This window comes from Pteronotus mesoamericanus, unplaced genomic scaffold (assembly GCF_021234165.1).
Source record: "Pteronotus mesoamericanus isolate MK-2021 breed Mesoamerican mustached bat unplaced genomic scaffold, CSHL_Meso_final scaffold_232, whole genome shotgun sequence".
NCBI classification, from domain to species: domain Eukaryota; kingdom Metazoa; phylum Chordata; class Mammalia; order Chiroptera; family Mormoopidae; genus Pteronotus; species Pteronotus mesoamericanus.
Genome location: NW_026555311.1, coordinates 6,062,424 through 6,078,111, shown reverse-complemented (window position 1 = coordinate 6,078,111; position 15,688 = coordinate 6,062,424). Strand labels below are relative to the sequence as shown.

The 15,688-nt window shown below is 35.2% G+C and overlaps 1 protein-coding gene across 1 annotated transcript in view; it reads right to left on the bottom strand.

The window, feature by feature from the left end:
- Nucleotides 1-15,688, bottom strand: part of COL25A1 (collagen type XXV alpha 1 chain) — a 481,906-nt gene that overhangs the window by 47,061 nt on the left and 419,157 nt on the right. Inside the window, exons 16-18 of the mRNA XM_054591568.1 lie at nucleotides 14,611-14,643; nucleotides 14,134-14,169; nucleotides 9,497-9,541 (exon numbers count right to left, since the gene is read on the bottom strand). Of these exons, the coding sequence (XP_054447543.1) occupies nucleotides 9,497-9,541; nucleotides 14,134-14,169; nucleotides 14,611-14,643 (114 nt within the window). The remainder of the gene's footprint in view (nucleotides 1-9,496; nucleotides 9,542-14,133; nucleotides 14,170-14,610; nucleotides 14,644-15,688) is intronic.

The window sequence follows — 15,688 nt, the reverse complement described above, 5'->3', positions numbered from 1 at the left end:
CAATAAATGTTTGTTATTATTGTTGTCCTTATCTACTGGCTCAAAAGTTTTACCTATCATTATTATTAGTAGTAATAGTAATAGAAGTATTACATCTCCCCAATAAATTGGTGACATACAAGGTGAATGCTTGTTTTTGGATTTTTTTTGTTTTTTTTTTTTACAACATGGATGGGGCTATACTCAATATCTCTTCATTTTCTCTCAAGAAGTAACCTTTGCCCTGGCTGGTGTGGCTCAGTGGATTGAGTGGTGACCTGCAAACCAAAGTGTTGCTGGTTCGATTCCCAGTCAGGGCACGTGCCTGAGTTGCAGGCCAGGTGTCCAGTGGGGGGCACCTGGGGGGGTAACCACACATTGATGTTCTCGCCTCTTTCTCCCTCCCTTTCCCTCTCTCTAAAAGTATAAATAGATAAAATCTTTATAAAAAAAGAAGTAACCCTAAATTTTCTTACGTGAACCTATAATTTTATGATACAGTATCCATCTGTGAGAGCATTTAGGATTGCAAAACCAAAAATGTGTAAGGTAAAGAAGTAATTGGTTTACTATGAATGAGTTCTCATCCTATAAGGAAGAGAAAGACAAACATGGTCATACCTATTTAATTTCCTTATATAAAATGTAATCCTATAAAAAAAATCTTGTCTCTTTGACAAGGACTGATACAGAGTTTAAAGGCTGTAGATTTCTCCTAAAATGTCTAGTAGAAAGACTATGACAACCTATGGTCCTATAAATACTTTACCATGATGTAAAAATGGAAAGCAAGGGGTTATTTTACTGTTGTCACAATTCCAGTTAACCAGGATAGAGGAAGGAGACTAAATCAGGGAAGGTAGGGAAAAGCAGCTGAAATATGATTCAAACACAAAACACTTTGATGAAATCATCCTTGGAGTAAAGCAAACTATACAAAAATGATGTTACGTCATTTTTTTCAGAGCAATAAACAGAAGTAACTATTTATATTGGATTATAAAATCATTCTCTGAACTTTTTTCTTTTACATATCTAATCTCATTTAGTCAATGGGAAATAGGAGAGCGCTAAATTGAAAATTATTCATATGTATTTGTGTAAGCAGACAGCTGGGAGTGAGACGCAACAGAGGAAATTGGCACTATAATGAAATTAAGCTTTTATATTGCTTTTAATAAAGAAACAACTAAGTCTAGAGGGCTTTTTCCTTTTTCTTTTTTCCAGGCAATTACCTGAATTAGAAAATCCAAATTATAATATCAACGAGTAATTATAGGAATAACATGGGAGACATAAGCCAGAGACCCTTTGACAAGGGCAGATGCTGGCCACCATGATCGGGGAAATGCAGCTTTACACAGGTAAACAGGAACTAAAGTAGCTTCACAATGAAAGTGAAAACAATTGAATGTGACATTCTGAAAAAATACTAATCTTTTCAGTTTATGATATGTTAGAGCATTTTTTTTGATGATGACAACAACAACAAAAAAACCTTAAGAAAAGTGGGGTAAAGGCAAAGGCTTTAAATACTGGTTTGTCATAACACTAGGGTGCCAACAAATAGCCTAAGAATAAGTTAACGAGAGTATTAATTATGTCAGAGTCGCTTTAATCTGATGTTCTCTTGAGTTTCACAAATATTTTTTCTCTTGTTTCATGTATTCTAATTTTTCCTCCATCTCTGTATTCATTCGCCATCTCAAGCGAGGTAGCATTTTAGGTTTTTACTTTTGTTATCATTGAGAACAAGTCAATCGGGATTCTATTCATATTGCATGTGGAAGGGAATTAAAAAAGTGAAGGCAACCAACTGACAGATCTTAAAATGTAATTGCTTGCAAATCAGGGGAGAGAAAAGGAAAAAGAAGGAAGAGAGAAAGAAACTAAGAATGAAGGGGGGGGCAGAAGTAAGATGGAGGAAGATAAGGGGGCGAGGAAGAATGGGGAACAAGCATCGCAAAATTTTTATTCCTCTACCATGGCGATAACAAATTGAATCCAGGTTTAATCTGTTGTGTTTTTTTTCGCCACTGATTCTGGAACTGTCCAACTAGGTCTACCCTTGGTGTCAAACAGAAAAAAAAAACCCCAATATATTATTTAACTCTTGAAATAAATACAAAGTGGAGGTGGGGGAGGCGGGCAGGGGAAAGTGGTGGCAGGAAGGTGGAGACAAATGTATTTGAACAAAAAGTAAATACATACATACGTACATACATACATACATACATACAAAGCTATGATTTAACCAAAGCCTGGAGATAAAATATATACAATACTATTTATCAAAACCCTTAATACAATCCAAAATGTTAATCACTAAAATACAGTTAATACCTGGCACCATATTTTGCTACCTAAGCCACATGCTAACCAGTGATTAAGTGGTTGTCAGAGAAATAGAAATCTCAGCTCTGTTAGTGGTCTTATAATATGGCATTAATGCAATATCAAATTCCAAAATGAAGAAAAACCTAGTCTTATCCTGGATATTGCATCTGATTTCTTCCTGAGTTGTTTCATGATTTTGTCCTTTGTTTATTCTTAACATTAATTAATTAGTTCAATCACCAGAGTTAATAGTCCAGGTTCAGTACCAACACTGTAATACATTTCTCTGTGTTGAGCTGGTAGGAAAGATGTGGTTTTGGCAACTAACTGGGATTCAGGTTGGCAGCAGAAATGCTATGAATTCAGCACAATATAGTAAGCCTAGGAGTAAACTGCTGCAAGTGGCCGCAGCAGCAAGCAGACCCACCTGAGAAATCTCACACATGTTGCTAATTTGATGCAAGTTTTAAACACTCAGGACACATAAAGAGGCAGAACTAAGTCTACAGATTTCAGCTATAACTGAAATAAAAGGTGGATCCTCACCTGACCAATTTTGGAGGGCCTAATTATTTCACACTGATCTTTCCAACTATAGCTAACTGTTTTGGCAACTTTGATCTTCTAGTATGAAGCTCAATGAAAATAAGCCACGGTAACTAATAAGTACTATATTTGAGTAATTATCCATTTTTTGACCAAAAAGTTCCCTTATTGATTAGAGTGTCAGTATTAGAGTTCTCTCTTTCTTCCTTTTGCTTCCCCCCCCCTCATAAATTGGCAATATTCACTCAAGATAAAGTGAAGAAACCACAAAAATAAGATTTTGACTGAAGTCACTTTTGCTCAACTCACTTGCTATTACTTTTTAAAAAATTTAAACAGCCCACTGAGATAGCTTAAATTCTGTGTATTCTGACCAGCGAAAAAACAACTACAAAACAAAATAAAACCCCCAGAACAATGCAAAACAACTACCATCCTTACAGATCAGGAGGCTAACAAATCTGGCCTTCTATATGTAATAGGAAATGCCAGGAAATGCCTTAAGAATTTGACCTTTATGAACTCTAACAATGACCATCAAAGGTCTCATTAACTCTTAGAACTCTGTAATAAAATCTGGACGAATTTTCTTCAAACCCACATTTATTAATAGCAAGAAAGTATTCCAGATGACCTTACTTTATCTTTTAAATGGCTTTTTGGGGCAGTTCACCTAGCACTCTTTTGTCAAATTTATATAAAGGATGTCCTTCATATAGATGAGAAGAGTCAACAAATATGGAAATGGGATTATTAGTCAAGGTAAAAAAAGGAGACAGCTTCACTCATACAGAAATGGCTCACCAGGTGTTTCCCTATAAACTTCCAGAACTTAACATATGTTAAATAGAAGGTTGGCCAGAAAGTCCGAACTGATTAGCTCTTGCCCACAGAAAAATCTCTGGTTTTTCATTTATTACCCTTTGTTTTATTTTTATAAGTCATTATCAATTAAAGAAGTAAAAGATATCATTTTTTAACCTGTCTTAAAAAAAAAACCCTTTAATATACGAGCTTAAACTAAGTCATGTTTGCCATGATATTTATGACCCCGAAGCAGATCCAATTTTAATTGCCCCCCAAAAAACAGTACAACACGGCTCAAAAAATATGTGATTTGCCTGGGTGCAAAAAGCATCACCAATAATTTTGATTAATGTGTCTTGACACTGAATGCATTAGCCATACAATATTCTTCTTGCTTAAAGGCTAATTAGAATTCAAGTCAGCATGATACCTACTTTTGAGGATTACAGCATGAACACTTGTTGTAATAAGAACCTCCAGGCAGCCAGTTTTGGTAATGATTGATTTGTAAAATTATTGAGGGGAAAAAAATGAGAAAGTAGAGCCTATCCCCAAAACACTTATTTTCCTTAAGGATCAAATTCGAGTATAAATTAAAACATCTTGGTGGCTATGATGAAATGAACTACCATGGCAGGTTTATTTAAAACCCAGGAAACATACCTTTCTGATTTTTTTTCTTAACAGAATTACATCATGAAAGCACATTTGGTGTATTTATTGGAGGTTTTATTCTGGCTTCTAAAAGTCTCTGATTTCTAGTTGTACGAGTTTCCTAATTGGACTCTTAAATTAGTCAACTGCTCTGACACACTGTGCGAGCAGGAAATAATTATAAGAAACAATAACACAATGTTATCCTTTTAACCGGTATATCTTCCTTTTTTTTTTTTTTTTTAGGAATTCATTTCATATCCTATGTTATTTTCAAAAACTTTCCTCTGCTATTTTTTAAATGTGATTTGATGTTTCTGAGGAAGGAACCTCATCTCCAGTGGATTTAGGATGTAAGTTTCTGTTAGATTACTGAGCACTACACTTAATCCTAAGAAGCCAAAGTAAATGTTCCTACCACCTGTACAAGTTAGTCTTTATATGACTTAGTGTCAAAGATGATTTCATATAATGTGGTATAAAGAGTTAGTTACCGTCTCATCATCTCCCAGTCTTCAAATTCTTGATCTAAATGTCAAATTTTCACTAATGGGGAAGCCAGAGCAAAAATATTAAGGTTTGAGGGAAAGTGCTACAAAAATTTCTTTGCCATATAAGTAATTTGATGTAATTTTTACTGTAGTAAGTATATCTACTGTATTAATTTTACATATTATATAACTTTTTCAATTTATTTTCTGAAAATGAGATAAACTGGTGGTCTATGTTGAAAGGAGAAAAGCAAGCATTGAAAACCAAAATTTATAAAAAATGCCGTGCTAGGCAACACCATGACCAAGGCCTAGAGCATTTCTTCATTAAATTGTCAAGTTTTCCTTTTGCTTTTCATGTGCACAGCATCGGGAGGAACTTAGTATCGGGTCTTATGTCCAGAACATGGTGCCCCCTCATCTTTTGTTCCCAGGGTATGTTTTAGTGACAGGAAAAGGGGAATAATGTGATGCCATGTTTCAAGAGAACGTAGGTTATCTTACTGTTCTTAAAGATAACATTCACCTATCACTGAAAAAGAGTTTTCATGATTTACAGCTATTAACCTGGCTTTATGTTCTTTAGGTTAAAATTACTCACATGAGGAAAGATAGGATACAGAACAGGTATGTAACCAATGTTTTTAATATTCTGAGCTGCTCTAAGAGGAAGAAATAACAATAGCTGAAATTTATACAGCATTTAATATATATGGCAATATTTTAGGAGCTACACATATATTAATTGATTTAATCCTCACAACAAGCCTCTGAGTTCTGTCCAATGATGGTTCTCATTTTATAAGAAAACAGGATGGTACAGCTTCATGACCTGGAGCGGGGCAGGCCCAGCCTCTGCACACTGGCGACCTGCTCCGCAGCCAGGGCCCTTGCGCCCTGCTCCGCACGCCTTAATTACCAGGATCGTGCAATCACAGTAACAGGGCTAAGTGATATATTTACATTTTTCAAAACAACTGTGGAGAGAAAAAATTTATTTTAAATAGGACCTTTGAATCTTACTCTTTCACGTGATATCAGAAAAGCTAGCTACAAGTTTTGCCCTTGAAAAATATATTTGCAGGCTTGTTTATAAAAATAATTTTCTGAGCTCAAATCTTATTCCAGAAGATCAATGTCTGCATGGTACATTGTGCATAATTTAATTTTCCCAGTTGAACATCTTGACACTATATGAACCATGAATGCATGAAATAGGAATTCCAAATGTCTTCCACATGGTGAGAGGACTTTCCAATATTTGTGCAGGAAGCTTAAGAGTAATTTGAAATTAAGTTATGCCTGTTCTTAGTGACTTTTATTATGTATGCCTAAAGTATTAGCACTTTTCTCTGAGTGGGACTCTGAGGTGATAGATGAGTCTGCTGTCTGTATTTAGGCACTTTGCTCATTTCCTGAAAGCTGTGTGGAAGGCATTTGGATGCTCATTAAGTTTCCAGCCATTCTCCGAGTACAACAGGTGGCAAATCAAAGCTTCCCTGGCATGTCATGGCTGATTTCCTCAATGTCTTGGAAATAACGGATGGCATTTGCATGCTCTTTGTAGTACCAGCAGATAAGAAGGACATGAAATAGCAACAAAAGTATTTCCAAAGCATAGACAAACACACAGGTCTAGGGAGGTTATGACTAATATTCTTGCTACTACACTTTCTATGTGTATACATGATGGCTTCATCTTTTAAATATTATTACTCTTTCAAACTATGAAATCATGATTAAGTCTCCTGTGGTTAGCTACCTAATAAAAGCAGGTATATTAAAGGAATAAAAACATCCCGACTTAATGAAGCTATATCATAAAATTACAAACTTTTAACTCTACATTTATAAATATTGAGTACTAATGACTATGTGTTCTTAAATAGTCTCTTTTATGAAATTACTTATTTATACTGAAAATCTACCACATCATAAGGAAAACATATCACTCACATCCTGAACTAGAGAAGACAAAGCCTATTCGTCTAAAAATACAATCTGTGATTTAAATAAAATATTTGATAGTTACACAACAGTACTTGGTAATTATACAGAAAAGGTTTTTGTCATTATAATCTTGTCACTGTGATTAACATCAAAGTTAGAAAAACAAAGGAAGATATCAGTTATACGATCTCGACATTTGTCTGGCAACTGCCTATGACCTTAAGAATAAAAGCATTTGCAGGAGGTAGCAAATCGCTAACATCTTTCCCAATTTGAAAAATTTCAAAACATTCAGGTTCCTAACATAGGACGACCTAAATATGTAAAGGAAATCTTGTTGGACATTAAGGGAGAGAACAACAGTAATACAGTCATAGTAGGGGAGTTTAACATCCCATTGTCATCGATGGATAGGCCTTTCAGATTAAAAGTCAACAAGGAAATGGCAGCCTAATGACACACTCGATCTGATGGCTTTAATTGATATCTTCAGTGCATTTTACCCCAAAGCAGCAGAAAATGCATAGAACATTTTCTAGGATATAGCACATATCAGGACACACACCAAGTCTCAATAAATTTAAGAAGACTAAAATCATAGCAAGAGTCTTCTCTGACCTTAATGGCATAAAACTAGAAATCGATCGCAACAAAAAAAACTGACAAACTAAGATATGGAGGCTAAGTAACATGTTACTTAACAATGAATGGGTTATCTATGAGATCAAGGAAGAAATCAAAAGATACCTTCAAATAAATGAAAATGAGAACCCAACAGCCCAAACCCTGTGGGACAAAGCAGAAGCAGCCCTGAGAGGGATGTCATAGCATTCCAGGCCTATATTAAAAAACAAGAATATTTCAAATTAACGTTCTGAGTTTACACTTAAAGGAACTTGAAAAAGAAAAACACACAAGCCCAGAGTGAGTAGAAAAAAATGAAACTTAAAAATCAGGGCAGAAATTAGAAAATCGAGTAAAAATAAAATAGTTCACAGATGAAAAGAGAAATGGGCTTGGGATATTTTTCATGATGGAGAACATAAAATACTAAAAGGTAATGATAACAAACAGTAGTAATTGAAATTGTTTGTTTTAGAAAGAAAAAAACTAATACCTTCATCCTACTGCTCTCTCTCAACGCGAAACGGCCCTGTGCTCAGGAGCAGGGACAACTGTATTGCAACACAGCACCGACGGCAGTTCCTGCCGTGGACTTGGTGTGGGCAGCCAGGCCCTGCCAACCTACAGGCGCGTGCCGCAGGACTCCCTGCCCAGATCCTTCCCAAACGCCCCTTCTTCTCAATGTCTTCCTCTATTTATAATGCTACAATGTCCTTTATAATGAATGCTGAATATGACTTTTTAAAAGTTGTTTTAGAATTCTATGATCTTTCAATCATCTTTTAAAAGCTTCTTTTTAAAAATGTGTGGGCGTTAATAGGGAACTGCCACACATTACTCTCTAATATGTAATCACATATTGATTTATTAAGTCATTTCTTTTGCTAATTAACAAATGACAAGGAAATAACTTTGGCTTTTTTAGTAAACTACTGTCACAGACTGTACTTTTTCACTGAAGCAGCTAAGGCCTAAGCATTTAGTAAAAACACCTATCTGAACTTCTACCAACAAATCCTAAACCATCAAACAAAAAGCAGGACCAAAATTTCTGAGTGCAAACCTGGAAGGCATAGCTTTCATGCCTGTTAATTATGTTAATTATATAAAATATACTCATAAAATATTATATATGATACCACATGATGTCTAGAAACCCAATAATTTGACATATTTATTCTAAAATTAAACCATTTTATGTAATGCACTTTAAATACAACCTTCAGAAAACAGTATACATAACCCATACACTGAAACTAGGAATATTGATTTTAGAATGGTCTAATGCATACTGGTGATTAATTCAAAACTCTATAATGTGAGAACAGTATAAGGAAAAACCTACTTGCCTTGTATTACGCTATCAAACAGTTCTGGAATTTAAAAAAGAACTATAAAATAAGAAACTGATTTTAAAGGAGTAACCAGAGCTAAGGCAGAACTTTTCTAAGCCTTCTCAGTTGCCACGTGAAAAATTTTACACAATTAAAAAATATTTCTTAACATTTTTAGATGGTTTAAAAATATGTAAAACAATGTTGGAAACTAAGCCCTAAGCAAATATTTCAAAAGATACATAAAAATTTATGGGAGTAGTATATGGCTCAAAATAGTTTAGTAAAATGATTTACACTTTTCAGTGAAAATTATTGACAGGAAGTAAAAGTGTAAAACTTTTTAGAGGGATTATTATAATGGATGAATCATAAAAACAGCTGCCTAAATGTTGGATTTATGGGGAAGTGAAGACTCTGATTCTAGTAAAAATCTGATAAGATCTTAAGAATAAAACTAAATGTCAAGGTAGACATTCTAGACTTTAAAGAATTCCTATGACCTCAAATGAAGTGGCTTATACATTTATTTAATTAAGGGGAATATTAGGTTACAGAGCATAATAATATACAGTCCAGATAGCAATGGAAAACTTTTAAAAATACCTGTGCTTAATTTTTAATTCAAAAATTTAATTGGTTGAGATGGCTGGTGAGGATTTAAGGAACAGCACTATATTTTTATTTTCATTTTCACCCCCTTATCTTTCTGCAGTTTTTGTGACTCTCACAATTATAGTTCTGTGAAGCCAAGTCTATCAGTGCAGTATTTACCTTTATCCCCGGAAGTCCAGGAAGCCCAGGAAGCCCTGGTTCACCCTACACAGGAAAATCACACAACATTATAGAACAATATTCACTCAGTCACAGTCTCTGGAGAAAGCATGGCAAATGCTCCTAGCTGAATACTTGCCATCTATATATACACTGTCTCGTTTCAAGTTTGGTGAGATTATACAGTTCAGTCAACTCTTGATTCAGAAATTGGTTGACCATTTTGCAGATATTTGAGGATTTTCCCTTTTCCTGCCAGTTCACTGCTCATTGAAAGCAAAAGAGAGAAGTAAACAAAGAATGAACCCCCATATTTTATTACTTCCTGGTAAATGATTTGCTGGGGAGGCTGAAGCTCTTTGCTGAAATGAGGATTATGTATGAATCTCAATAATGCCTCCCAGTCCAGTGCTCTCTTACCTTAGACAATCAAGAGTTGGCTGTATGAACAGATGGTTACATCAAAACAATATACATTAAAAGTCGTGCTCACTTAAAAGTACGGTAAGATTTCTTTTCCATTCCTGAATGATGAGAAGATAAATGCATGGTTAATATTATACTTAACTCCAGCCCATATTTCTGACAATTGTTGAGTCTGGGTAAACCTGCCTAGCAATTTAGGGCTAATGGTACCATGCAGCTGTTCCTGAATACAGGTTTGAGATTAAGTGGTACATTCTGGGTGAGCACACTGGAGTCATGATAAACCTTCTCATTTTCACAGAATGGTCTACATTATTTTAAGTACAAAGTATGGTGACAAGAGGTTACATTACTTAGAAAATCTCCTCAATTCCACTAAAGGAGCATAATGGAATCGCTGGAGAAAATGAAAGTCCATCCTGTGTCAGATTGAGGTGACTATTTGTGGAAGTAACATTGGAAGGTAAAAGGGTCACACGTTTTCGTGATGGTCAGCCAGTGGGTGACAACTACACTAAAAGAGATAGGAGCATCAAACTAACCATGGAATCTAAATGCTTTCACAAGCTTCATTTCAGAGAAAATCAACTGAGGCCAACCAGATATTTCATTTTTTAATATTATTTCTTCCAAATTATGAAGTCATAACTTGATCTCGTGTTAGTTGTCACCAAATGACTTCATACACTGTTCATTAAGCTGTATGGTTAGACACAGAAAGGACAATGACTTTCCGGATGGTTTAGGTCAAAGGTGCTTCAGGAATGCAAAAGAAAAGCTATTCTGTCTGGAACTATACATGAAAGTTTGCACTGTGAACAATAACACCAAGATGAGATTACATCAGAGAAGAAAGGATGATCACTAAGAATTCAGTATTTCTTTCAAATAATACTTGTCCAAGTAAATTAAACTTCATACAAATATAGCAGCAGACATTTTCTTTTCTTTTTTTCTTCCCACTTTTCCCTTCAGTTAATCAACTTAGGGAGATTTAGTAAAAATGGATTGTATTTATATTTTACTGAAGATTCTCTTTTACTTTTAAAAAAGTATAAGGCTCTAGAAAATACTATGTAGTAGATATACCACCATTAAAAAAAGTAAACATATAGGTGTCAAATCTATAGTTTTGTATTGTTTTTAAAAAGTCCCCTAAAACTCAGAACATCCCATCTGAAACATAGGTCATAACACTTTGCCAGCAGGAGTTCTCACCACACCTTCCCATCCAACCAAATTAAAAAGATCTTGTGATTGATTTGAAGAAAGACATACACATGCATACATAGACACACACCCATGTTTTCGAACAATGAGAAATACGTAGAAGACATTATGGAGTACTTCGTAATGTAGAATGCTTACAGAGACTTTGATCATTTATAATAGTTTTTTCCTACACTATAAATGTAAGTATGTACATATGTATAGAGGTTATAAATGTACTTATTAATGAACAAATGTTTCAGGAATTAATATTTAACAGTCTTATATTTTTATAAATTTGACATTTCCAAATTTATGCTTACTTAAAAGTTGACATAATAAAAGATTATAAAATATTTCATGTTATCCTTCGTGGAACATCTATCTTGTAACATTTTTAGGAAGATATTTCTTCCCACATAAAATTTCTATCTTTATACCATGAAGGCTTATCTGCCAAATAATAGTAATTCAGGTAATTCCTACATTCTTGCCTATTTCTTGGTTCAGGAGCTTCTCTGAGTTGAGTTTTTGCTCATACATGGCCTACGGTCAGATCTGGGTTCAAATTGAGAATTAGTTTGTTATTTCATTTGAAGAATACTTATCCAAGTAGATTAAACTTCACACAGATACATGAGACTTTTGCTTTCCTTTCCCTTTCACTCTTTCCCCTCCATGGGAGGAGACTTTGTCTGCTGTCAAGGCCAGAACTCTGCCTTCCCTCTATGTCCCTGCGACAATGCACTGTCCTTCTAGACAGAGTTCAACTGCGAGGGTCCTTTCCAATGGGGACCAAGTATTGTTACTCTTTAAAATTAAAAATATATTTTAAAAGATGTGAAGTTAGGAAGGGAAGAATTATGAGGTGAAAAAAATATCTTTTATAAATCTGCACACTTTACAAACATATATTCACGCTCTAACTCATATATTAATCATACACTCTACCGTTGACTCTAAAAAAGGAAAAAAAAAAAAACCAAACCTATAATGAAATCATCCCTACATTATGAATGGTACTCTAAAGAACAAACTTTCATACGTCAGAATACCAGGCAGTGGAAACTAATCAGTAGGATTTTCAACCTCTACTTTTTCAGGAATGTCCCTAATGTAAGACCTTAAGTGCCAATGAACCCACAACACAGTTTTGCAATGGTGAGAAAAGTGTCGTCAAAGATCTCTTGAATTGATTTTGTAGCCACTTCCGTTTGTCATTTTCTAATCTAAGTAACCAAGCAAGCACGGACATACTCTACTTTTGAATCAATGTTGGGATAAGTATTGCCAAATCCAGATATTAGACAAAGAAAGTCATAAATACTGTGAGAAAGTGAGATTGTGTCAAAGGGTAGAATCTGGCCTAAATATTAATGGAAAAGATGCTGCCCATTTCAGGGTACATGTCTAGTCAGACTGGTTGTGAGTTTTTCTCAATATAATTTAAAACAGATGTAAAATAAAATATGAAAAAAATTCAATGTTTCAATGTGTAAACCTATAAACTTCCAGAAATGAATATAAAGTAGACTTCTAAATAATCATGATAAGGCGGTGTTTTATTAAGCAATTGAAAATCAATTTGGACCCTCCACTCTAAAAACAGTGGAGCTATATGAGATTATACCAGATTTGTTTTGTTTTTTAAAAAGACATGCCAGTCTTGCAGACATTTCTTTTAGCATATCCCGGAACTGAAAAGCAGGTTAAATTTAGCCTTTAATTTTTACTAAAGGACCTGAAATTAGATCATCTGAGAAGATTAGTTGTTTTTTCAAACCAGAGCAGACCATGGATTTCTGGTAGGATGGTATCGCTCATTTCAAGTTTTCAAGTAAAGAATCAGTAGGAAACCTTAGGAAATAAATAGCAAAATTTTTGGAGTTCTGCTGCACTGGTTGGAAAAGTCTCAACTTTGCCTGAAACTGGTCCTGATGAATTGTTACTCTTAGATTCTTAGTTTCAAGAGGAAAATCTATTTTAAAATTAGAGAAGTATTTAAAGAATGCAGAAGACCTCAAAAATCACTTTAATCGCAAGTGTTTAAAACAAAGCAATGATCCTCCCAATGACTTAAGAATGTGGGAACAATATTTTATCATGTTTTATGGTTCCAAACTACTACAAGGGAATTGACTATCTCTTTCCCCTTACACTAATGAGGTAAATTCTATGTTTCTATTCATTCCCCCCCTAAAACATCAGCTACTGCTGGACAAAGGCAGAGTCATGATCTTCAGAGAGTTAACCTAATATGGAATTCACATTTACTTGTTAGCTACAATACATTTGTTATCTCAAATCTGACTGCACTGGGCATTGATATCCAGATGCTCCAGCGATAAACTGCTAACAGTTGTTTCCTGCCTCAGACTCAAATGAGACTACAAATCTAATGTATGCACTGTATGTCCTCTAATTCATCATTGAAGTGAAACACAAATGACAAAAATAAATTTATATATGTATCTATAGATCAGTTAAAGTGGTTTGGCTTGTACCTGTAATTAAATTTCAGTTTTTGAACAAACCTCTTTGTATAACTAAACATTCATTGCACAGGTAGACATTATTCATATAAAATTATCAGTAGGGAAGTATTTTGAATGAAAGGAAAAGGAATATAATTTTAAAAAGAACTGCCCATCTTTTCCTATTGAGACCATTTAGTAAATATTCATTTCTTCTCATGAAAGACAGAAGCATGCAGAGCATCTCTATGAACATGCAAGGTAAGTTGTTGCATTCCAGCCCAATTGATCTTTGTTAGTTTCAAACAGCTCAGTATATGAAAATTTTAGTTCATTAAGCATCCTTTTACATGTAAAGAGTGTGTTTTCACTTTTATTATGGTCAGCATCACCCCTTTTAAAATACAAAACAATCAACAACACTCAGCAAGCAAAGCATGAAAAGTACATCATTTTGCAATAATAGTTTTCATATCACACAGGTGAATATGAGACAGTACAAAGATCACACTAAAATAAAGATGTTACCTTTTGCCCTGGACGACCAGATTCTCCAGGTTCTCCCTGGCCAAAGAAAGCCAAAGATGAAAAGCACAGTCTTAGAAGAATTTTCCAAAACCCTTAGGCCTCTGGGCACTCTCACAGAGATAGCCCAGCCTCCTTGATCACATGTATTTTATTTACTTTATTATGTTACTCTGTGCCTCCCCAGACACAGCAATGGGTTTGTTTGTTTGTTCTGCTGTGAATATACCTAAAGCTCACATAATAATCCACATTTCCATTAAAGCCCTTCAGAAAGGGAAGAGAAGGCAGGACCTCTTTATTTAAGTTTTTATCAGATTTCCAGCATATACTTCCTATTGTGTTTGGAACCTGATTATTGCAAGAGAATAGGAACAGAGTCATAACCATCAAAGCTGATAAAGGGGAAGAGAAAGCAGAGGCTTAAGAAAATCAAAACTGTATCTCTTGGGGTACAAACTCTTGTATGTCTAGAGTTACCTTAATTCCAGCAGCAGATGATCCAGGGTCCCCCTAAAATGAAACCCATGACAGATTATTCCACAAATTATGGAAATAGGAAACACGCACGCACACAGAGAGAGCCATTATCGACAGGGGCCCTCAAGGGACCCCCATGACTAATGGGCTTAACTGGCTCCCCAAGACTGTGTATCATTCTGTCAGCTGTTAAGATGTGAACAATTTCCGAGACAAACAATGCACTTTCAAAAAACCTAAGTTTACTTTGAATGCAAAATACATAAGAACCATTATAGTCTTTGAAATAAATACAAATATATAAATATGGACCTTTCCCTTCATATACTGCTAAAATTGTATTCCAAAGCCATAAGTTATAATTTGGGGATCTGGAATTGTGGTTTTCTCTCTTTCTGGAATTTATTAATGTCAGTGGCTACCATTTAGTGGGAGTTCCCTGACCCTTTCACTCTTTGGAAAGTCAGGGTTCAACAGATGAAGTCAAGGGTTAATGATGCTGATCTGGAAAAAGCCACGCAGCAGGTCAGCTTGTCTTCCTCACAAACCACTGTCACAGCCATTGACCGGCACATTTTTGGGAGCTTTACACTTATTTCATTGTAACACAGTCACTGGAAAGTTACAGGATGATGAATGACTTGTGGGTGACAGGGATACATGTGAGATCTGAAAGAAAATCTTGAGACAGAATCTGGTTTTCTAAAAGGCACTGTATTCCATCCGCATTTCATAGAGGCTGACTACATTTTGAGAGCAAACGTGTTATAAATGAGCAGATAGGGACGAGTGGGAAAGAGTGTGTGATAGTTGAGAAGGCTGCTTTTTCTGAAATCAGGCCAACAAAGGACCAGCATTTCCAAGCTCCTTCCAGCTCTTCATCCCATGAAAATAGAGAGGGAATGCTGAGCTTTTTGAGACCCTCAAGAAAATAGAAACAGCCATAAGGAGGAAGGCGTCTCTAAGGGGATCTCTTTGGCTGCCATATCCGTGCAAGTGCTCAAGGAGCTCTGGGGGTCTGTTTCCTTGTTCTAGATTTAGGAAGATGCTCATCACTTTCATTTAGAGAGAGATTGGA